Raw genomic sequence first — 26,046 nt, forward strand, 5'->3', positions numbered from 1 at the left:
GCCAACCAAGTAATGTGGTTTAGGCTTTCCTGATTTAATGGGGGTAGTTTAGAGTTGCCCAGTTAACACTTGCATACATAACACAATCAAAAGGTTATAAACCTAAGTGGAAAGAGATGGTGGGAGAGGGGTTCAAGAGATAGGCCAGGATTTTGGATGCAAGTCCTTAAAGAGAATAACAGTAAAATACAGAATAGTATATTCATAAACTAGCAGAAAGTATTCCAAGAAGTAGTAAGTCATTGCTGAGATGGAGAAAGGAGATTTTATCATTAAGGTTGACTGCAACTGGGTTATGGAAAATAGGCAAAGGGGGCTGGAATATACTGTGGGAGTTAACAAAAGAACCAAGGTTTTGGGAACAAATAAATTGAGAGATAAAGGTAACAGAGTAGAATGAGGCTAACCAGCAGTTTGGACTGCAGGTTGGAAACCGCCTTCATCCTTTCAGGGGCAGAAAGTACAGTATAGGCAAAAAAAATTATAGGGTAGTGCTAAGTGAAAGACCAGCTCTAGCAGAGATCATTAACTGCTGTTTAAAAAAAGGATCATTAGTAAGTTATATGAAATATTGCATGATAACTATAAGAATCCGTCAGAGGAAGTCAAAAAAGATCAAAGTAAAAATTAAAAGACAGGTTACAAAGGAAAACTGGGACAAAATCTGTTTGTCTCCCAAGTATCTGCAAAGTCCAGATTTGTTTTTTGTTTTTTTTTGCATGGCAGTGTTTACATTGGTATTTTTTATACCCAAAGTAAACTTCAAAATATTTTCTTCAGATAGAGAAGAAAATGCTAGAGGTATAATGTGTGAGAAAGAGGTAATTGGGAACAAGTTTTGTTATGAAGTTTAAAAATTCCCTACAGACAGGGGCGGCTCGTGGCATCGGGCTGTCGGACTGCAGCCCCCTCAAAATAAAAAATAGAAAAAAAAAAATATTTTTTAAATTTCGCGCATGCGCAGTAGTCCCGACTACTGTCTGTCTATGCGCATGCTCAAGGCAGTCCGGCAGTCCCCATAGAGGGACACAAGGAGATGTCTGTGCACTTTTAAAGTGCACAGACTCGCTGGGATTATAGGTCGCGTCCGGACTGCAACAGCAGCAGCAGTCAGGACAGTCTCGTCGTCGGGAAGGAGCTTTGGGATCTCATCGGGAAGGAGCTTTGCTTGGGATCTCGCAGGTCTTTGGAGTATTGCGCGGGCAGGATGTACGTTAGCTGGATATATTCAGGTAAGTGTATGGTGCTTTTTACTTTTATTTTACAATGTTTATACTGGATTGACTTTGTGTGTGTGTATGGTGCTTTGTTTTACTGGATTGACTTTGTTTTACTGGATTGACTTTGTGTATGGTGCTTTGTTTTACTGGATTGACTTTGTGTATGGTGCTTTGTTTTACTGGTGTGTGTGTGCTTTGTTTTACTGGTGTGTGTGTGTGTTGTTTTACTGGATTGACTTTGTGTATGGTGCTTTGTTTTACTGGATTGACTTTGTGTATGGTGCTTTGTTTTACTGGATTGACTTTGTGTATGGTGCTTTGTTTTACTGGATTGACTTTGTGTATGGTGTTTTGCTTTACTGGATTGACTTTGTGTATGGTGCTTTGTTTTACTGGATTGACTTTGTGTATGGTGCTTTGTTTTACTGGATTGACTTTGTGTATGGTGCTTTGTTTTACTGGTGTGTGTGTGTGTGTGTGTGTGTGTGTGTGTGTGTGTGTGTGTGTGTGTGTGTGTGTGTGTGTGTGTGTGAAAATGCCCCAGGTGCTCATGGTGGTGTGGTAGGGAATACCTCAGGCTTGAACCCTGTACCCTGTATGCAGGTGTTAAAGACTTGAGTTCCCTACCCACCACCATTTGTAAAAAAAATTGCAGATTTTTGCCTCATATTCGATCTGATCTGTTCCTCATAATATCTGTGGTTTGTAAATGTTGCAATGCTTGATATTTGATGGCGTAGTAGTAGCATTGTTGCCTCACAGCTGCAGGTTCTCGAGTTTGATTCTTGGCTGGGGTTCCTTCTTTGTGGGGTCTGAATTTTCTCCCTGTGTTTGTGTGGGTTTGCTTTTGTGTCCTCCCATGTTACAAAGACATGTCTGCATTATTTCTTCCTGGGCCTCTGCTGAAAATTGTTTTTTTGTTCCAAGTCAGACTGTCCTGATTAAAAAATGTTAAATAAAATTGACAGGCATTTGAATTCAGACTTAAGGGTTTCTGAATGTTTAATTCCTTGTATATTTGATGGTGCAGTGGTAGTATTGTTGCCTCACAGCTATAGGTTTTCTGGTTTGATTCTTGGTTGGGGTGGCTTCTGTGTGGAGTCTGCATCTCCTCCCAGTGTTTGTGTGGATTTGCTCTGGTGCCCTGCCATTTTACAAAGACGTGTCTGCAGTATTAATCCCTGCGTCTCTGCTGAAAATTGTTTTTGTTCTGTCCGCAGTAAAATTGACAGGCATTTGAATTTCAGACTTCAGGTTTCTGAATGTTTAATTCCTTGCATATTTGATGTTGCAGTGGTAGTATTGTTGCCTCACAGCTATAGGTTTTCTGGTTTGATTCTTGGTTGGGGTGGCTTCTGTGTGGAGTCTGCATCTCCTCCCAGTGTTTGTGTGGATTTGCTCTGGTGCCCTGCCATTTTACAAAGACGTGTCTGCAATATTAATCCCTGCGTCTCTGCTGAAAATTGTTTTTGTTCTGTCCGCAGTAAAATTGACAGGCATTTGAATTTCAGACTTCAGGTTTCTGAATGTTTAATTCCTTGCATATTTGATGGTGCATTGGTAGTATTGTTGCCTCACAGCTATAGGTTTTCTGGTTTGATTCTTGGTTGGGGTGGCTTCTGTGTGGAGTCTGCATCTCCTCCCAGTGTTTGTGTGGATTTGCTCTGGTGCCCTGCCATTTTACAAAGACGTGTCTGCAGTATTAATCCCTCGTCTGTGCTGAAAATTGTTTTTGTTCTGTCCCGAGTAAAATTGACAGGCATTTGAATTTCAGACTTCAGGTTTCTGAATGTTTAATTCCTTGCATATTTGATGGTGCAGTGGTAGTATTGTTGCCTCACAGCTATAGGTTTTCTGGTTTGATTCTTGGTTGGGGTGGCTTCTGTGTGGAGTCTGCATCTCTCCTGTGTTGTGTGTGTGTTTGCGTGGTGCCCTGTCATTTTACAAAGACGTGTCTGCAGTATTAATCCCTGCGTCTCTGCTGAAAATTGTTTTTGTTCTGTCAGCAGTAAAATTGACCGGCATTTGAATTTCAAACTTCATGTTCTTCAGAATACATAGTAGCACAACCTTTTTTTCTAGCAATTTTCTAAGTTTATAAGATGAATATTTTAAATTTGTCCCTATTTTTGGGACTGTATTCCCCCATTATTGGCTTCGTCCAGGTTTTTGTGCTAAGGTTGACAGCTATGGCAAGAAATGAATTCACTAAATGATAGCCATTTAAGTTTCAGTCTTCCTCTCTTTTACAAAGCAGCTGATGTGGCATAGTGGTATGTTACTCTGACTGTTTTTTGCTCAGGGACCTTGGCAGTAAAATGTATGGTGGCAACACAACATTTTATTCTAGCAACTTTCCAAGATTATACAAGCAATGTTTAATGTGTCCCTGGTTTTTGGGCTTTTGACCCCCAATACATTTTGGCTTTTTCCAGTTTTCTTGAGCTGCGAAGTTGAGATGCAGTTGAGTATTGAGTAGATTTTACACGGAGCTGAGAGCTGCAGGGGAATAGAAGTTTAGTGCTTTGCCTAGTTAATACTATAGCACAACAGGTTGTATACTTGCTTTTGATGCAGAAGGCTGTGGGTTCTACTCCCACAAGGGGTGGATGCTGCTGTACTGAGAATGTTCTCCTTGGTGAAGATGCTAACTATGAGTCTGTTATCAGTTTGCCATCCATTTCCTCTTGCAATATTATTACTAGCTTATCATTTTTTAATGTAATATAGGCAATTTATTCCTGAGGGGCAGCAGACACTTTATTTTTCGATGAAACCATGAAATATAAAGGTGATTGCTAGCAGCAACCGTTTCATTAGTTAGATTTCTTTAATGTGGAATTATTTAGATGTCTTACTTCAGAGATATTTACTGATAATGGACTGTAGAATTGTGCATATTTACTGATAAAGGTGGACTGTAGAATTGTGCATATTTACTGATAATGGTGGACTGTAGAATTGTGCATATTTACTAATAATGGTGGACTGTGGAATTGTGCATATTTACTAATAATGGTGGACTGTAGAATTGTGTATATTTACTAATAATGGTGGACTGTGGAAGTCTGAGTAGACTTTTTTATGATAAATGTTCTCAACTGGGCAGTTTTGCCATTATGGGTGCATATGGTTTGTTTCATTGCTTACTGGAAAAATGTTCAAAACAAATTTAAAACACCCTCTAACAAGTGTACTGCATTGTACAAGGAATATAATTTTAGTACAATGAGGAAGGTGTATCAAAGAGCACATGTATGTTTCATATGCAAGGGGCCTATGATTTGAAAACAGCCCAAAATTAATCTTTATCTGCCACTGGCAAAATGTATTTTCTTTGAATGTGGGTTTCAATGCTGTTTCAATGAATGTGAGTTTCAAGGGCAGAGAAGTTTTAATGCTAAGTTTTCATTGTGAGACTGCACTGCTTTGTTTAACAGATGACTTAGTGTTTGTGCTGTAAAATACAAAATAAAACTTTCAAATGAAGTCCAACTCATCATAGAACTAAAGCAGTATGCACATTAGTGTTTATGGTAAATGGAGTGAAATAGCCAAGTAATGGTTCATTGGAATGGCTGCAGAGGCTCCATTCAACCATTATTTTGTCAGGGGGGAAGGGCAGCAAACTCAGACAGGCCCAGCTGAACTATACCTCCCAACTGTCCAGATTTTCAAAGAATGAATAGATTTTTGCTTCTTATTTTTGGTTTGTTCTTAATAAAATTTGTAGTTTTCTGGCAAATCATTTAGGAATTAAGTCACTAAATAATAAGTTTCAGACTTCATAAAAATGCATGTTAAAGTAAGAGCTGTTCTATCAACTGTCTCAATTTATACAAGAGCAATTTTTAGTACTGTTTATATGTGCCCCCAATATATTTGGCCTTGTTCAGATTTACTGCATTAACAGGTTGAGAGGTACATGCAAATAAATTGCTTTATAGAATTAGGCATAGCCAACCTCTCAACTGTCCCCAATTTTTGGCTTAAAATGTTGCTCTTCCCCCTAATAATCCCTCCGCAAAATAGCAATTTTGGAAGAAAACATGGAGGGTTTACAATTAAGAAATAACTGTAATAATCAAAGTTATAGATTACTTGAAATGCATGTAGATTCTTTTATTTTGTCAGCTACTCAAGGTAGCAGTACTAATATTAAAGTGTCCCTTCTTTGACAGGTAGCAGCTGTATTGTGTGTCTATTTTATATTTTTGCATCACATTTTTGGTCCATTTTTCATAAACTTGTGTTTTTTGGAAAGTTAGTGACAAATCACTAAAGACTGAAGTTAGAAAATGACAGACATTTGAGTTTCAGATTTTATACCCTTCAGAAAATTCATACTAATGCAAGACCTATTCTATTATCTTTCTAAGTTTATTAGAGCAATATTTAAAAATTGTTCTTATTTTTGGGCCTTTGTCCCACTTCTGTGTATGGCTTTGTCCAAATTTCTTGCTCTTGAGGTTGAGAGGTATGACAACTGTGTCAGGGCCATCACAGTCAGCCAGAGAGATTTCAAATTGTGACATGCTTGTTGCACCCCACTCCCCCATGTAGTGACTCTGGATGTGTCCAAGCAAGGCAAGGAGTAGTTGTATCTACCTTGGATGGGGAGGACACACTGCATAAGTACTACAGTGGCTTTTCATCTGTCCTTGATTTTGCAGAATGGTCTGGTTTCTGTCATATTTTTGTAATGTTGATTTATGCTTATTACTCAGATTTATGCTTATTACTCAAAGTGCCTGTTGCTCTGTGTTTAAGTAGCAATGCTTTAATGACCATAAGGTAAGCTTGTCTGAGATCGTAAGATGCAAGTAAGCTTTAATAAGAATACTGTTAAAGAATTGCCAACATTGAAAGCCTTTCTGTTGTTGCCATGCAGAGAATACTTGACTAGATAATGTATAAGCCTTGGGTATTAAAGGACAGGATTCCATTATTTTAAAAAGCTCATTACACTTGTTGGAGACTTCCAGTCATCTCCACAGACTTTACCCGTAAACTAAACAGAATGCCAATCATGTGTGGTCCATAACCTGTACAGTAATCCTTTAAGCAATGTATCTTGAGCTTGGTTCTTGTTTGCTTTTCATTTTGTACTTTTATCATGTTTTCCCCATGAAACAAGTTGTCAGGCAGCAGGTCTTTTTTGGATAAGAAACATTTTTACAAGTGGGGGCATCACATAGATTTCTACTTTCAGCATGTTACTTGGTACTTTAATAAAGCTGAATATATTATAATTAGAACTGCAGTGCAAGGAGAAGTGGTTTGAATTGAGTGCTTCTGTTTTTTCTTATACTTGATTTTGACTGGCATTCCAGTAATGTATTTAAAAAGTAATTTATTTTTCATGCCTCACAACCTTTTGTTTCCATCTAGATATTAAGTAAGCTGTCATGCAGCCAATGCATTGAAATATTTTTATTCTTCTACACTTATTTTTGTCTTGATTGGACTTTCATAATGATGGTTTGCCACCCAGGGCAGCGTATTTAATTAAAGTTAGTTTTTTGTGGTTTTGTGCATAGCTCCTCCCCTTTCTGGTTGACCACACCCCTCCCCTTGACCCCACCCATTCAGCTGTCTCCTGCAGCCCCCCTGTGATTTGAAGTCACCAGCCGCCACTGCCTACAGAGGACCTTCACAGAAATGTTTGTGGAACAAATGGTTGTAACTAAGGAAATGATTTTTTTTGAACTGGGTTATAAAATCAGAATTGCCTAGACATTATAAATCTTGCTAAGTTTAATGCTTTTGATTGCCAAAAAATATGTTGCTAGAAAATGGAAAACAGAATCAATCAATACCTAATGCAAAGGATGCTCTATGTATTGTAAATGAAGTAAAAGAACCAGAGGTGAGGCCTTTAGAAAAAGGAAGGATCATCATCATCTTTCGGCTTTTCCCATTAGGGGTCGCCACAGCGGATCATCTCTTTCCATTTCTTCCTATCCTCTGCATCTTGCTCTGCCACCCTAACTCCCTGCATGTCCTCTCTCACCACGTCCATAAACCTTGTCTTAGGCCTTCATCTTTTCCTCTTACCTGGCAGCTCCATCCTTAGCATCTTTTTCCCAATATACCCATCATCCCTCCTCAGCACATGTCCAAACCAACGCAATCTCATCTCTCTTGCTTTGTCTCCAAACTGTCCAACATGAGCTGATTTTCTAATATACTGATTCCTAATCCTGTCCATCCTAGTCACATCCAGTGCAAATCTTAACATCTTTAACTCTGCCACATCCAGCTCTGACTGCTCCCTCTTTGTCTATGCCACTGTCTCCAACCCATATAACATAGCTGGTCTCACTACCCTCTTGTAGACCTTCCCTTTCACTCTTACTGGTACCCATCTGTCACAAATCACTCCTGACACTCTTCTCCACCCATTCCACCCTGCCTGTACTCTCTTCTTCACCTCTCTTCCACATTCACCATTACTTTGAACTGTTGATCCCAAGTACTTAAACTCGCCCACCTTTACCAACTCTACTCCCTGCATCCTTACCATTCCTCTACCCTCCCTCTCATTTGCACATATATATTCTGTCTTAGCCCTGCTGACCTTCATTCCTCTGCTCTCTAGAACATATTTCCACCTCTCCATAGTCTCCTCAACCTGATTCCTACTCTCACTTCAGATCACAATGTCATCTGCAAACATCATAGTCCACGGGGCCTCCTGTCTGATCTCATCTGTCAACCTGTCCATCACCACTGCAAATAAGAAAGGACTCAGAGCTGATCCTTGATGTAATCCCACCTCCACCTTAAACGGATCTGTCGCTCCCACTGCAGTCCTCACCACTGTCACACTACCCTCGTACATATCCTGTACCACTCTTACATACTTCTCTGCCACTCCCGACTTCCTCATACAATACCACAACTCTTCTCTAGGCACCCTGTCATATGCTTTCTCCAAGTCTGCAAAGACGCAATGCAACTCCTTCTGACCTTCTCTGTATTTCTCCAGTAACACTCTCAGAGCAAACATTGCATCTGTAGTGCTCTTTCCTGGCATGAAACCATACTGCTGATCACTAATCACAGGAAATTTCTGGAAATAGTGCATGCAGAATGTTTAGAAGAAAAAGTGAGGTTAAAAGGGAGACAGAAATAGAGTAGCTTATGTAAAGTTGCAGTGAATAAAAATTGTTAAAAAAATGTGTACACTGCATGAAAATGTTACTGTGGTTTGTTTTCTTTTCTGTTGATGTATGTATGTATGATGTATCACTGACTAAAATGCGATGATTTTGTAAAGATGTTTAAAAAAACATTATTGTCAGATTTAAGCAACAAAATGATATTAACACCATGTTTTGGGGTGAGTCAAAGAATGTGATGTACAAAAACTTCTAGCCTTTTATAAATTCAGGAATACAAGTCTGTAGGTCCTTATCCTGTGTGCTTATCCTGGAGGTAAATCTGAAGACTGGTAATGAGTCAGTGCAGTGATACTTGATATATGCATTAGTACTTGTTACTTACCAGAAGGATTTTCGGATTAGTTTTGTATTTTTAATTTTTTTAATTTTTTTTTCTCTTCAGGAGAATCTATTCCAATCCGGCTGTTCCTTGCAGGATACGAACTTACGCCAACCATGCGAGACATCAATAAGAAGTTCTCTGTGCGGTATTACCTTAACTTGGTGCTTATAGATGAAGAGGAGCGGCGCTACTTCAAACAGCAGGTGAGGTTGTAAATGCAGAGCAGGTACGAATGGACATTTTGAGATGATTCTCAGTGTTACTTTTAGAGAAACTTTGATATAAGTCTGCATAGGGTGGATTACGTTTGCATGTTCTGTGTGTGCGTGTGGAGTGTGCATTGGTCAATGCACAGATATACTCAAGGAGAGTAAAACTGTAAATTTGTAATTAACCCATATGTTTTTAAAAGGTTATTTGTCAAAGTATTATGATTTTATAAGTATTCCCCCATTGCTTAATTAATAATTTTGTCTTTTTAAAGGACCACTGTGGAAAAAAATAAAAAAACACTTGTTTTTTATCTTTTATCACAGGATCATAGGCGGTTACTAGGCTAATGGCCCTGGGCCCTTACAAGCGTAGTCAATAGTTTATCCCCAAAAAAGAAACTTCAGTCAGCATCTGTCACCCCCATCATTGAGGGACACAGGTGGAACCCCTGGGACAACTTTGTGGTTTCCCATCCACTCATCAAGGTTGCGCTTGAAGAGGGTCTGTGATGTACTCTGTTTGATGTACATGGGAAGTTTGCACCAAAGATGGGGCAGCCTCTGTGAGACAAACCTATCATTCCGGCAGGTTCTGTTAATGTTGCATATTAGATTTAGGCCTTTCAAGCGGGTAATGCCCAAGGAGTTAGACTTAAGGATATGGAGCATCTCTAGTAAGGCAGGGTTCGAGATTGCCTTGTTGGCGAGACACAGATCACCTCTGAGCAATCTGTATGATACTGAGTAGAGTGATAGTGATTTCAGCCTGTCCACATAGGACAGGTGTTGGAGGCCATGGATTCTCTTTGTGAGGTATTTCTTTGGCCTTTCTAGCTGGTGCAGGTGTTTGGAGAGGTACATATCAAACAGGGAGTTGTACTCGATTATTGGCCCTATAAGGGAGGAGTACAGGGAGGTAATAACCTCCTTTTTTCTGGATGCAATCCCTTTACTTATGAGATGAACCAAGTAAAAGGCTTTTCTGATCACTGCCGCTACATGATAGTCGAATGTGAGATTGTTGTCAACCTGTGTACCTATGTCTCTCACCACAGGTTGTGTGCTTAGGGGGTTGCCGTTGATGTGGTAATCAGCAGGGGCAGTGTGTTTGCCGAATAGTATGACAATACATTTTTTTTTTTTTGCATTTAACTTGAGGCCGTGATTTTGGTACCAGTCATTTTGCTGTGAGACCCTCTTGTAGTATGTTAACATCATTTGGGGAGTCAATGACAGCACCCAAATTACAGTCATCTGTAAACTTGGTTAGCCATAGGCATTTTGCCATTCCCTGGACCTCTGAAAAGTAGATGCCAAACAGAAGGGGTCCCAGGACAGATCCCTGGGGAACATCACTAGTGACTGGTCTGCTGTTGGAGGTGGAGGCACCTGTTTCAACCTTGTGGTTCCTATCAGTGAGTCAGTTGGCCACCCACCTGATGAGAGAGGGATTTACACTAAGTTGTGTTACCTTTTCGATGATGCCAGAGTTGGGGATTGTGTCAAAGGTTTTGGCCAAGTCAAGTTAAGCTGTATGTGCTGACTTTCCCTCATCCAGAGCCTTGATGACAGTCTCAAAAAAGTCAATCAGTTTCAACAGGAAAAATCTGCCCTTGACGAATCCGAACTGGTTGGGGCTAAGTGCCTGGAGATTGCCTATGTCCTTGTTTATGAGGTCCATAATAATACACTGTGTGGCTTTACAGATCAGACTTGTTAAGCTAGTGGGGTGATAGTGTCCAGGGTCAGTAGCGGCACCACCTTTTTGCAAGGGGATGACAATGGCACTTCTCCACTCTGCTGAAATGAAGCCTGTACTTAGGCTATGGTTGAATAAGGTGTTCAATGGCAAAGTTAGTTCTTGCTGGAGATGGTGCAGAGTACAGCCTGGTATACTACCGGGTCTCATGAAAACTGTGTTCTTTGCCTTGGATAGGGCCTTTAACACTTGTGCTGCACTTCACATCTCCATAGATCAAGTATCGGGGATGTCGAATGGGCTGTTGGGAAGACACAGGGAGGTGAAGTTTGCGCTGAACCTATCTGCTAGCACGTTGGCTAAGTCAGCTGGATCAGTGTAAGTGGTACTGTTAAGTACTAATTCGGAACAAACCTGGGCTTTGCCATAGAGGTTCCTGATGTAACTGAAGAAGGCTTTGTTGTTTCTCTTTGTTTTGGAGTGTAGTTTCGATTCATAATTGGCTTTGAAGGTTTTCACTAGTGATCTACTGTTCTTGATGGGGCTAAAGAGGGAGTTTTTCCAATTGGGAATTTGTGCCGTTTTACCCTTGGGCAACAGTTTCTTCCTTTTGTTGTGAAACCTGTTGATAGAGGATGTCCACCAGATAGGTTTGTGTTTCCTTGAAGAGCAGGTTTTAGTTCTGTTGTGTGTGGCTGAGTCCATGCAATTGTACAGGTGCTTGTATGCTGCACTGGTGTACTGTTCATTCTGGTTGTCTGCTTCCCCTGGGGGGGGGGGTGAAGCTACTGATACCCTCTCTTAGGAGGTTGTAGTCAGCTTTTGAGAAGTTTTTAGTCTGGTTATGGCTTGGGGGGGGGGGGGTTGGCCACGATAGAAACAGAATGAGACAGACTGATGATCTGATCTCACCAGGGGAAGAACTTACTATGGGAGTGGTGCCGTAGTCACCCATGTTGGTGAGAACCATGTACAGATTGTTAACTCCCCTTGTGGTGGATGAGATGAGCTGGTCTAGTGCGTTAGAACTGATGAAGTCAAGGAATCATTGGGTGAGTTCATCAGTGCAAGAATAGTTCACCCAGTCTATGGTGGAGTAGTTGAAGTCACCAAGGATCAGAGTGTTAGGGGGGTACCTTGAGGTAGGAGGAGTGGGTGTCCTGAGTCATAGAGGGGGGATCTGTATCTGGCTATAACTTGGATCGGTGTTTTGCCAACTGTCAGTTGCACCTGGAGTAGTTCTGGTGCGTCATGCTGGCAAACCAGCCTGGAGGGGTACTTGTCTTTAATGAAGATATAGACTTCATCACCCTTAGTCTTCCCAACCTCATTTTGGGATCAGAATGTGTGGAATGAGGTTTAGCGTGGTAAGGCAGGGTGCTCTCTACAGCCTTGAACAAAGTTTCCATGACTGCACAGATGTCGGCATCTTCCATTGCGAGGAGAGCCTCCATTGAGTGCATTTTCAAGTTAAGGCTCCTAGCATTAAGCAGTATAACCTTTAATTTGCTTTGTGACCGATCTTTTATGTTGGAAGATTTGTGTTTGGGACATTGCCTAAAAAAGGCACAATGGGGGAGGCAAGAGCCTTGAACAGAATCTGGAATCCCAGGGGTTAACAGGTGGAGGTCATCTTTGGAAAGCATTGAGGTCTGTCAACCATGTCATCCCAGGCAGACAGATACTGAATCCTTTTGGAATGACACCAGAAACTAAGCTAGTTGTTGAAGTCGTTTATTTTTTGTTGGCACTGTGGTATCATTCTTGGCGAAGCATCCTTGATGCTTAGGGCTAGGATCATACCTGCCTGGGACACATACTCTGAGAGCTTAATCATGTCTCTCTTCATATAGTCCAGGGAGATATGCCTCAAGTCATTCACACCAACATGGACAATGACAGAGTCATACTTGTACATGTTTGGGAGAGACTTAAGTGTGTGTGTGATGTGGTGGATTCTGGCACCTGACAGACAACTGACCGTGACCTTCTCCTTGTCGAGCTTGGTGAGGGGGACATCGGTGTGACAGATGAGTCACCAATAACTAGTATGTTTGGTTTATTGTTATGCCTTATGGGTTGTGTTGGTTTATTGTTATGCCTTATGGGCTGTGTTTGTGAGACACTGGTGTGTTGTCTGCTGTGTGCGATGCGTTTGGTGTTGTGTGTGGAATGTTTGTGAATGTGTTTCAGAGGTCTCTGCTGTTTAGGTAAGTTTTTATTGAGGACCTCTGCATAGGTGGGTGTGTATTGAATTTCTACACATTGGTAACCTGTATTCTTCTGAAAGTAATAGTCACTACTCATTTTCTTGTGTTTGTAACCATCAAATGCCCTTCTGCGGGCAGGCATCCTGATCAGAGCTTGCTTTCTTCTAAAGCTTTATCTTCCCCATAGTTTTCTGTGATGCCACAGTTGAGATTATAATGGCCACGGCTGGGCTGTCACATCTCATTTCCATTCACTTAAAATAGAAGAACAGAGAAGCAGTGCTAATTTTGAGAGGCCTCTGTACTAGTATCAGTTACTGTTCTGCATCGCCTCTTGCAAATGTTTTTCCTACTAATGTGTTGCACGTTCTATGAAAAAAGCATCCAGAAATATCAACGCATTGCTGCGATAACAGACTTTTTTGGGAGATTCTGCTTTTGTGTGCTTCATTTCTTTCTTAAGTTACACATCTCATTTTCCCTCCATTGGTAAGCCACAGTATCACATTTCCTGCCCTGCAAGGTTTAGTAAATTAGTCACCTATGCATTACAGTAGACAGAAGTGTCTGCATGGTGTGCCAGTAAAAGTGTTCCATCATCTCTGTCCTTATTCATGTCATCTGAATAGCACTTTCACAATAAATATTACAAAATGCTTGTATCAATCCTTAACATGCAGGAGTATAAGTATTCCAGAAACTGTGCTTTGCTCTGTTTATTAGAATTCGTATTGGCTACTCATAGCTGTTGATATGTCTGCAAGCAAATATCATCCACCGAATAATAGCCTTATTTCAGACATCATTATATGATAATGCAGGTATCAAACATGTTACCTGTCAGACAGGCCACTGATGTTACCTTATACTTTTCCTTACTGTTGCTTTAGTATGCACAATCAGTGAAACTTCCATTGCACATTTTCTGATCTTACTCAATGTATTTCTCTGTAAGAGCAATATAATGCATACTATGACCGCTCCTAGCAGTGTGCACAGTTTTCTGAGTTAATGGCATGGCTACTTTCTAGTCTATACTGCTACATACTTTTCTATGCAGTCCTACCCAAACATTTGGACAGTTCCTTGAGAAATAAAATGTGACTGTCGAAAGCGTTATGTTTTATACCATAGTTGTTTTTAAGCAATCTGCAGATGACCTAGCAACAGTTTCAGTGGATCTTGTTGCAATTTTGTTAACGTTTTTCCTCAATGAATATTATGATTATTCCAAATTAGTTATAATTCTCCTACATAGAGCTGTGCTCATTGTCAAATTTTGATTAGTTACTATTTGTGAGTCAGACACAGTGGTCAATTCAGTTGTCAAGTTGTAATTACTCACACATATAGCACCAAAAACACACTGCTGACATCAGCTGGCAAACACATAGGCATGAGGTATTTGTCCCTGTTACTGTGTTCTTGGGTAGAAGTGAATAGAAAACAATGTAGCAGTGTAGACTGGAAAGTAGTATTGGTATTTGTACATTGAGTAACATCAGAAAATGTGCAACGGAGATTTCACTGACTGTGCATGCTAAAGCAACAGTAAGGAAAAGTAGAAAGCAGCATCAGTGGCCTGTCTGACAGGTAACAAGGTGTTAAGACACCTCCCTTTAGATGAAGTCATTAATTACTTTAATTCTACCTTCCTTGCCATTCTTAACCACCACGCCCTAGCCAGTTCTATCAGAATTAAAACCAATTCTACCCCATGGCTTTTTAATGAAACCAAACACAAAATTCATCTCAGAAGTAAATATTTGGCCAAATGGAGAATGACTAAAAACCTTGTAGACCAACAAACCTTTAGACAGCTAAGAAATGACACTAAGAAAGCTATACTTTCTGATAAACGAAACTACTACCTGTAATTTCAACAACCTAATCACAACAACCTACAAAAATTCTGGGCAAGCATTAACCACTTACTCCAGCCAGGTCAATCCACTACACCAAACTCTCAAAATACAGACCAGGAAAATCCCATCCATGCAGCTAATACCTTCAATACCTTCTTTACAGATGCAATCCAAACACTAGCTAGTCAGCTATCACCTAACACATTCACTGTACCTTCATATACCTCAACCCCACCCCTCCTTTTCATTTCAAACCTTTCCCAACTGCATTTATTCTAACCCTTTTAAATAAACTGAAACCATGATCTCCCTCAGCAGACCAACTTCCTTCTGAATATCTACAGTTATCAGCCAAGGCTATTGCCTACCCCATTTCCACACTGATTAATAGAACTATTAGCAAAGGTCACATCCCTACCTTATGGAAAGTCTCCCATATTATCCCCCTGCATAAAGGTGGACACTCCACTGAGCTCTCAAACGACTGCCCCATTGCCCTACTTTCTCCTTTAGCTAAATCATGGAGAAGTGCATCCATAGGCAAATAGTCGACCACTTAATTGAAAATAACTTACTTTCCAACTGTCAATGTGGTTTCAGACCCTCACACAGCACTACCACTGCCCTCCTTTCCTTTACTGACTGCATTAACAGTAACCGCAACCTTAATAATCTTTCTTCTGCTCTATATATCGACCTGTCTAAAGCATTTGACATGGTAAATCACCAGATTCTCATAAACATACTAAAATCTCTGTTATTAGACACACTTTCCATAAAATGGTTCCAGTCCTACCATGACAAACGACAGCAAGCAGTATTATGGCATAACACTCTATCCACCCACCTACCCGTTACTCTAGGTGTCCCTCAGGGGTCCATACTAGGACCTCTCCTCTTCTTCATATTTATTAATGACCTTCATCTAGCCATCCCCCAAGCCACATGCATACAATATGCTGACGACTCCACACTGATATGCTTAGCTATATCCACCTATGACCTTCACTGTCTTACCCAGAAGGTATTTAACACAGTTGAACAGTGGTTCACACAGCCTTGTCTTCTTTTGAACCCAAACAAAAAACAAACTCCTCCTTTTCAATCCTACTCAAAAGTCCTCTCCTTTTGCTTTCTCTGTGACATCCACCAATGGTACTATAATATCACCAGACCCTACCACCAAACTACTTAGTATCACCATCGACAACAATCTGAACTTCGACATCCATATCAACAATGCTATAAAGACTGTCAACAAAAAACTTGGCACTCTCTAAAAGATTAAACCCTTGCTTTCTCCTACAGCCAAACCTACTATAGCTCACACTCATCTAATGTCTACACTCCTCTCTGCCTCACCCATTTTTACTAATCTATCCAAAAATAACCTCAGCAAATTGGAAATGTCCTACACTGACACTGCCAGATTTGCTACAGGCAACCCATATAGAACCCACCATTGTATAAATATAAATCAGCTAGGATGGCTAGAACTACAGAACTTGATTAAATTCCACCAACTAACCATTGTCCATAGCATTCTTTATAAACCTTCCAATGCTCCAATTTTATCTACCCTCATCACCCCTATAAAAATCTGAAGTCCTTACGGTCATCACACAAACCTACACACCTCTAAACCTAACAACAGGGCTGGGGATTTTCTCTTCTCTAGTGCTGCTGGAAAATCCTGGAATCTTCTCCCCAGTGACCTCTCCTCACTCACCTCTTTGTCACTCTTCAAAAACAGACAAACATTTCCTCAAAACACACTGGCTATGCCCCTGTGCCAAACCTGACTAGTCATCTATCTCCTCAAACTTGGCTTTGCCTATCCATTACTTCTCACCCACTATATTTTTCATCTCTTTCTATAATACATTATTTCTGTCCTCTGTGTATACTTATTTTTAAGTAAATCCTTTATTAATATCACTATACAATTAACTTCCTTTTTCTACTATGGACTCTACCTGTATGATGTTTTGTACCTGTAATTTGCACTGTTATGATTCTTGCCCTCATTGAACATCCTGTGCTAACCTGTATGCTGTACTGCATATGTGACTGTTGCTGTTTTTTTATGCTATTTGTTATTTGTATTTGTATTTCACTGTTTATGTCTTGGAGCTTATCTCCCCAGGACTCTACTGAAAATGGACATACATCCAGTTAGACTAGCCCGGTCAGCAAATGTAAAATAAAATAAATAAATAACAAGTTTGACAGCTGCATTATTATGTAATGATCTGTCTGAAATATGACAATATATTATTTGGTGGATAATAAGCATTTGCTTGCAGACATATCAACAGCTGTGAGTAGCCAATATGAATTCTAATAAACAGAGCAAAGCACATTTCTGGAATACTTAAGATTCCTGCATGTTAACGATTGATACAAGCATTTTGTAACCATACTTATTGTGAAAGTGCTATTCAGATGACATGAATAACAAGAGAAATGATGAAACACCATGCAGACAGATCTGTCTGATGTTTATTGTAATCCATAGGTGACTAATTAACTAAACCTTGCAGGGCAGGAAATGTGATGCTGTGGCTTGCCGAGGGAGGGAAAATGGGAGGAGTAACTTGAGAAGGAACTAAAGCACACAAAAGCAGTACTTCCCAAAAAAGTCTGCTATCTCGGCAATGAGTTGATATTTTGGGATGCTTTTTTCATAGAATGTGCAACACATCGGTAGGAAAAACATTTGTAAGAGGCACTGCAGGGCTTCGTATTAGTATAGTACAGTACCGTAACCTCGCAGGCCGGTCTGTGTAGAAGTGGGCATGGCCTCAGTGATTGACAGATGAAATGGGTGTGTCGTGATACAGAAAAGATACATGATTGACAAGCAATGCAGATTTCAGTGTGACATCATGCATACATTGACTGTTGAGAGATGTTGTAGAACATTACATCCCCAGGTGTGTAGTAGCAAGTCCCACCTAAATTCCTCCCACCACCCAACATCCACTGATGTGTTCGAATAAGTAATGCTAAAGGAACAGCACTGTAACTCCAAGTATTACTTTTTTCTGTTTTTGCAGGCGGGCAAGCCCCCCTGCACCCCCATGGGGAGCTGCCCCCACCCCCCTCTACTTAAATATACCAACTCAGAGATCCCACTACATTGAGGAAAAGGGTAAATTTCCCATCTGCACTGTACTGTGGCCAGATGTCACTGCCAGATGTGCATGACAATCATGCATCATTTGTATGCGACTTCTCAGCCTTTAGCCACTCGAGATACAGCTGAATAGACAGTGAATATTCGTGCCGCCAATGGTATGAATATTACTTAACTTTTCTAAGACATCACCAATTGTTAGATGGTGGGTGGGGTGTAGGCGGGACTTGCTGCTGCACATTCTGCGAGGTACTGTTCTAATACAAAGACCACTGCAGAACAGTAAGTGATACAGTCTTTGAAAATTAGCACTGCTTCTCTGTTCTTCCATTCTAATTGAATGGAACTGAGATGTGACACTCCAGCCATGGGCATTATAATCTTAACAACTGTACCATCACAGTGCACTATGGGTAGGGTTACTGTCCCTCTTTGCGAGGGACAGTCCCACTTTGGGCAGTTGTGTCCTGTGAAAAAAACTAAAAATGGCAAATGTCCTGAGATTTTAAGACAAAATGTATTTCTTTACTTTCCTTTAATAGTTGCATAAAACAGTTATTTTGTATCTGAAACACAAATATTATTTAAATAGCATAAGCAACTAATGCTACAAAAATAAGCTTTTATTTTGGCAAAAAAGTGAAGTTCTCTCCTTTGCACTGGCTGTGGGTATGTTTTGTCCTGCAAAATCTCACATTTCTACAAAAAAATGTCCCACTTTGGGCATTTAAAAAGGTGGCAACCCTAACTATAGGGAAGATTTAGCTTTAGAAAAAAGCAAGCTCCATCATGATATCTGCCCCCAAAAGTACACCTAGTGTTACAAACACAAGAAAATTAGTAGTGACTACTACTTTCTGATGAATACAGGTTATCAATGTGTAGAATTTCAAGAAAAGAGTAAAAAAAAAAAAAAAAGGCACATTTTTTTTCCCGCAGTGGTCTTTTAATAGGATGATTGTTGATCATTAGTTTCAGGAATGGTTTCCCTTTGAATGATTGACATGTGCGCATCTGCATAGACACTGCTTGATCACAACTGATCAGCAACACATTTCCCATACAATTAGATAAAGCACAAACTCCAACCACTGCAGTCAGGTTCTACGACATTAATAAAATGAATACACAGATAAGCGCTTTCGTCTCAAGAAGTAAGACGTCATCAGATAAAATAATAAACCACATGACATCCTTTTATAGTGCACAGTTAATTTCATAATTGACACATCCCCTACAACCCATGCTCTGAGATGGGAATAAGTGTTTTTGCAGAGGCAGACCTTCCCTGCACCACCTTCCCAGAGTTATATGTGCTAACTACATGGTCATGCAATAGCTAGGAAAGGAGTAGCTGCCCAGAACAGCTCACAGTATTCTCGCACAGTGGCTCTGCAATGCCTAACTCTAGCTTTTATGTGTGATAAAAGGTGAATCCAAACTGAGGTTGATGCTTTCCACTAGCAGATACAAACACTGTACAGTCATTTACATATGTTAACCCTCATTATCATTCTTTTAATGGGACAGTGCTTATGTCCACCTGACTTTCTGCATATTGGCCTGCAGAAGAGACAGACAGCTTAGCTGAGCTGCAAAGACTCCATATGTATTAAGCATTGTTATTAGTCACTTCAGCTAAGATGTACATAACAGAGTGCATTTTTTGACTTCCGTTAGCACTTCTGTATCGATACTAGAGAATTAGGCATACACACATATGTACTTACATACAAACATGTGTGTGTGTGCAAGTTTGCACACACACACACACACACACACACACACATATATATATATATATATATATATATATATATATATATATATATACACATATACACACACACACACACACACACACACACATGGTTACATTGCATTTAACTCTGTTATGTAAGCTTTTATTCATATTACTGCTGCCAACTTTAGTCAAACGTAATATCTGTAGAGTTTGGGAAGTGTTGAAATGAGGAATAGTGACTATTCCTTTTATTTATAGGTTTATGTGCATGAAAGTAAGTGTGGCTTTGTTTAATGCTGAAGCTTTCATAAATACAGAAAGCTTTGGCATTAGTAATAGAAGTGTATAATATACAAGTGTTTGTGAGTTAAGAGTTAGGGCTAAGGAAGGGAACAGATTTAATGTTTGCATGTGTTTTTGTTTGTTGCATGGTGTATGTGTGTGTGTGGTCAGGTTTTTCTGGGTTGGAGTTAGAATAAGAGTGAGGTTAAGTGATAGTTTTAGTGTTGTGAACTGAATGTGTGAGTGTCTTGTGAAGTGATGCTGAGAGGGAAAGGGGTTTTGGTAAGGTAATAGAGTGTTGAGGTTAAGGGCAGTGGCTGGGTTAGGGTTAGCACATGTGAGTAAGGTGATGTAAAGGGTTTCAAATATATATATATATATATATATATATATATATATATATATATGTGTGTGTATATATATATATATATATATATATGGGTTTACTAAATATGATTGACAGACCCAAATATTGACGTCTCAAACATCAACAGTGTAAATGTTGATACCTTACTACATATGCTCCAAGCAAATTACTCTGGTGCATACAAAAGGAAAAAGAAAAAATACATTGTTTGCTTTGCAAGGGGTAGCATGTGGGAGGGGACTGCACCCACCACATCTCAGAGATTAGGACATTACCAGGGCAAAGGACATATTCCTCAACAATGGGAATTGTGCAGCCTCACACAACTGTCGACCATCTACTTAGTCTACAAAACTGTGTTGACTAAACAGATGTGAGCCAAAAGCAAATTCAACCATATTTTGCCTCCCTGTTATGCACTCACACATGTGCACATTTATGTATATACATACACATTTATATATAGATGAGGAATTTGTCCTTTCCCACAGTTGTACAGTCCCAGAGTTGGTATGGATAAGTAGCAGGGCATGTGGAGGATGAAATGAAGCAATAAGTAGCAGGGAATGTGGGGGATGCTGTGAACTTTGTCCCCATGCAAAAAAAAAAAAAAATATATATATATATATATATATATATATATATATATATATATATATATATAAAATATGTATGTGTGTGTGTGTATGTATATCCCCTCCCCACCCCACCCCCAATATTTTGACTTTCTCTCTTTTTACACAAGTCAGTTTAGGTTCAGTTTTGTCAGTTTTCAACTACAGGTAGTACACTGTCATATATAGGGTCTGTAGTCGAACAAAATGAAAAACTCAACACCTGTATGTGCAGAGGCTGTTGTTGATCCAGCAGCAGTGACACCAGCCCAGTATGCTGGAGGTCTTGACTTCGAGTCCAGAAAGAGAGTTAATATTTTCCTTTTAGTGGTGTTATTCTAACAGTGCCTAAGCAGAAGCATTTCTGCATATTTTGTGTGTGTGTGTGTGTGTGTGTGTGTGTGTGTGTGTGTGTGTGTGTGTGTGTGTGTGTGTGTGGTATCTGATTAATAATTTTATTAAAAAAAAGCAGTTATTTGCTCACCATAACATTCCATCTGAGTAGTTCTACTTCATTTGTCTTCAACCTGTGGGTATCGGATCCGTAACGGATCCAGGCCGGCAATTTCACAAGCATCTGCTCTGAGCTCCAAGCTCCTCCCCTACCCATAGTACACCACCACTACCTTCCAGCCCTCAGATCAAGTTTGCTGCACCCTACACTGAGCAACCCAATCCCAAAACACCTTACACACACAAAAAAACAGCTATGAGTGCTGTCCATATGGTAAGGACAGGGGGAAGGCGGGAGGGATGGTCGAAGACAAATGAAGTAGAGCTACTCAGATGGAACGTTATGGTGAGTACATAAATTCTTTATCTGAAGTAGTTTACTTCATTTGAACTTCAACCTGTGGGACAGAATCCCCAGCTACTAAACACCTGGGTGGCCCTCATGGAAGGATATTCCGGAGCACCCCGGAACCAGAGGATGCTCTCCTTCGGGAAATCAAATCCAATTTATAGTGAGAAATAAAGGTATGAGATGAGGGCCAAGTAGCCACAGAACAAATATCGACTAAGGATACTCTCAACCAAAAAGCCACAGAAGTAGCCATGGACCTTGTCGAGTGAGCTCTAACCTGACCCGGAGGAGACAAACCTTTATCCTTGTAGATCTGAAGGATACATAGGGAGATCCACCTAGCAATGGTCACCTTGGAAATAGGTTTACCCAAAGGCTTAGAAAAGGACAGAAACAACTGGTCAGATTTACAAAAAGTTTTGGTCCTATGCAAATAGAACCGTAACTGTCTATGAACATCCAACAAATGCAACTTCTATTCAATTTTGTTTGTAAAATTTGGAAGGAAAACCGGTAAATTGATAGTTTTGATTTATATTAATCTCCGATGCTACTTTTGGGAGAAAAGAAGGACTGGTGCGAAGAGAATCCCTGTCCTTGTGAAAAAAATCATGTATGGGACCTTGAAAGGCAACGCCTGAAGTTCTGAAACCCTCCTAGCAGAGGTGATAGCCACTAGAAAGGCTGTTTTCCAAGACAAAAACTTAAGATCTGTGGTTGCTTCAGATTCAAATGGAGGAGCAACCAATGCTTGAAGTACCATAGTAAGGTCCCACGGGGGGAATGGGATCTTTGACAGGAGGACATAAGAGGAAGGTACCTTTGATAAAGGCTTTGCACAGTCTGGAAAAGGCCAAAGAAGCAGAGTTCTCACCCACGTGAAAATGAGAAATGGCAGCTAGTTGAACCTTGACCATAGACGAGCTAGCCCCTTGTTGAAAAATATTTGCCAAAAAGTCAAGGATAGCTGAAATGGGAGCTGTGAAATGATCTAAACTCCTTTGAGAGGCCCAAAAGGAAAAAAGCTTCTATTTGCTGCCATAAATCTTCCTGATGGACGACTTATGAGCTGCCACCAGAATAGATCAGACCAAGGAAGACAATCTGGGAGTCCTAGCAATTAAGGGAACTGGAGCAGCCAAGCTATGAGCTTCAGACTGTCCAGATTCAGATGACGGATCGAGAGAGGGGTGCAAAATGAGATCCTGAATGGGATCCAAGATCCAAGGAGGAGCTAGAAGATGAGACCAAAGGAAGGAAAACCATACCTGGCAAGGCCAAAACATGGCAATGAGGATCACTTTGCTCCCCAGTCGTCAAGCCTTCTGTAGGAACTTCAGAATAAGGAGTACAGGAGGATAAGCATAAAGAAGACCGGGAGGCCAAACATGGACTAGAGCATCTCTGGGGGACTCCCCCGGCGGGGGGGTCAGAGCAAAGAACTCACTGCACTTCGCATTGGAAGGAGATGCGAAGAGATCGCAGCAAGGCCGACCCCAGTCTAGAAAGATTTGCTCCGCTGATGAAGGATTCAGAGACCACTCGTAAGGCATCAGAATAGTCCAGCTTAGTTTGTCCGCCAGAATGTTGGACCATCCCGGAATATGCATTGCTACCAGAAAACGACCGGTGGAGATTGCCCATTCCCAAACTCTCATGGGCTCGCGACAAAGAAGGTAAGATCTGGTCCCTCCCTGTTTGTTGATGTACCAGATTACCGACATGTTGTCTGACTGGATTACAATGGCTCCCAAAGGTAGAAAGGCATGAAGGGCCTGCAACACTAAAAGGACCACCCTCATCTCTAGAACGTTTATATACAAACTGATCTTGATCGGGACCACATGCCTTGGACTGTCCTTCCCGAACAACAATGATTTCTGAAGACTGCATCCACCATAGAAGGGACGACATGCAGACTCTGCTGATGTGTATCGGGTGTGACAACGGAAGATCCAACAAAGACCATTGCACCGCTAGAGCCCACTGTAGTACTCGCATATCTAAGCGAGCACATGGTAGAAGTGTTATCTTCACTACCATAGAACCTAGGGCCCTTAAAACTGACTCTGCTGAGGAAAGATGAGATCGATAAATGAAGGTGACATGCATCCTTAAATTTCGAACTCTCTCCAAGGTCAGGAAAACTTTTGTCTGTAACGTGTCTATTCATGCTCCTATGTATTCTATAACCAGGACAGGGTTTAGAAGAGATTTGGCTGTGTTGATTGTAATCCCTAGATAGTGTGCAAGATGTAGGAAATAGTCTCTGGTCTGACAAAGTAGATGCTTGGTAGGAGCAGTAAGGAGCAAATCGTCCAGGTAAGGGTAGACCTGAATCCCATGAAGTCTTAGGTGAGCCGCTACTACTGCCATCACTTTGGTGAACACCTTGGGGACTGTGGTGAGACCAGAGGGTAGGGCTCAAAACTGATAATGATTGGCTCCTAGCCAGAAGCGGAGAAACCTCCTGAAGCTTCTGTGCATTTTTATGTGATAGTAGGCATCCTGGAGGTTGAACAAACACATCCAGTCGCTCTCTTGCAGGTACAGCAGGATGGACTTTAAAGTGACCATCTGGAACTTCTCTTTGGCAACTGACAAGTTCAGAGTAGACAGGTCCAGAATGGGCCTCAAGTCCCCCATCTTTTTTGGCACCAAAAAGGACCTCGAGTAGATGCTCGATCCGGACTGATGTGTGGGGGACGGGTTTGATGGCTCTTTTCTTTAGCAGCTTGGAAACCACTAGCGCTGCTGCCTCCCTTTGCGTGGATGGTACATCTGGGAAGTGTTTGTAAGGTGTAGGGAGAACCACAAACGGGATTGAATAGCATCTGGAAATTATCTGAAGCACCAAACGGTCTGATGCCATGGACTCCCATACTGCCAGGTGCAACGACAGGTGACTCCCGACAGCCTCCAGAGCAGAGCAGTCGGGCAGCTCCTCAGAGTTGCTGCGCGGGCCTGTCCGAGAATGGTTCTCGAGACCCAAAATTCCTCAGAACCCCTCTGCCTCTGGGCCTGCGTCTGTCCTGTCCCCCTCTGCCCCTCGGGGAAGAAGGACCCTGAGTGTCGTGGGAATACTGAGACTTCCTGAACCACATCTTCTTTTGCCCTCGCTGATTCCGAAAAAAGGATCTTTGAGGGTAAGAGAAGCGGATTCCGACAGCAGACAGTGTCTTCCCTTCTTTCTCACTCTGGACCAAGGTGTCACGGACGGTCTTACCAAAGAGGGAAGAGCCATCATATGGGGCATTCGCAAAAGACTCTTTGAAGGTTCCGTGAACTGACACAATCTGAGCCAGGCATTACACCTCATGGACACGCTGGACCCAGCTGCCCTAGCCACTTTTCGGTTGCATGTGAGAGGAGTCACATAGACATATTTGAAGCCATTGTCAAGGTAGCCATTCTCGCGGAGAACATAGCCCTGTCCTCCTGCGACATGGACTTTGGGGGAGACTCAGCCAGTTCCTTAACCAGGTTGCACTGTAGTCGAGTAACATGGGCCAGATAGTTCAGCGCCCTAATAGAAAAGGTCGCTGACGCATAAACCCGGTTTCCTAGGCAATCCATCATTCGAGACTCACGGTCAAGAGGGTGGACCGAGGAACTCTCCTGAGCTATTTCCTTCTTGGTGGTGGCTGCTACCACCATAGTGTCTACCAGGGACCCTTTATTCCAAGCTGGTCTGTCTGCAGGGGGGGCTCAATATTTTGTCCGGGCATTTAGGGATTGGTTCCACAGTGTCTGGCTCCTTCCAAGTCCGCAAGGTGACCAAGTCCACTAATGGATCCACGGGAGGGGACACCCAGGAAGCAGACCGGCCCATGCCAAAAGTCTCCAGGAACACTGATCCGACCCAGGAATCGGACCTGGGCCCAAAGTAAACGGAGATCCGAGGAGGTAGCCGTGACCCGACAAGGTCAGAACCAATGGAAAAAGCCCCACCCCCTCGGATCTGACACCCAGGCTCTGGATCCGAGAGCCACTCAGATCCTAACTAGTTGGATCCGACACTCTCCAAGCAGCTGCCGGCGTCAAGGAAACAGGTACCATTGGCGCCAACCCCCTGACTAGGGGAACTCTCGGATCCATGTACTCCGAAACCGGGGATCAGATCTGAGAAGGAGATATAGGTGTAAAGAAGGGAAGCGAGCTCCCCCCCCCCTCCATAGGGAGAGGGGGCTGGCAAGACTCCCATCTGAATTTGTGTGCGAGTAAATCTCCGTATCATTTTATCCATGTCAACTTCGGAGAGACTGTGGGTGGACCATGACGAAGCTACGAACTTCCGAACTGGCGGGTCGGAGAACCAAGGCTCTAGAAGGTGGTCTGGGCTCCTCCGCCTCTGGAGAAATTCTAGGAGATCAGAGTCGA

The 26,046-nt window shown here is 41.5% G+C and overlaps 1 protein-coding gene across 1 annotated transcript in view; it reads left to right on the forward strand.

Annotated features, from left to right (window-relative positions):
- Positions 1–26,046, forward strand: part of VPS26B (VPS26, retromer complex component B) — a 589,545-nt gene that overhangs the window by 560,720 nt on the left and 2,779 nt on the right. The window contains exon 5 of the mRNA XM_044081166.1: positions 8,790–8,932. Within this exon, the coding sequence (XP_043937101.1) occupies positions 8,790–8,932 (143 nt within the window). The remainder of the gene's footprint in view (positions 1–8,789; positions 8,933–26,046) is intronic.

The sequence above is a fragment of the Protopterus annectens genome, chromosome 8.part0 (assembly GCF_019279795.1).
Source record: "Protopterus annectens isolate FY-2018-M chromosome 8.part0, PAN1.0, whole genome shotgun sequence".
Classification (NCBI taxonomy): domain Eukaryota; kingdom Metazoa; phylum Chordata; order Ceratodontiformes; family Protopteridae; genus Protopterus; species Protopterus annectens.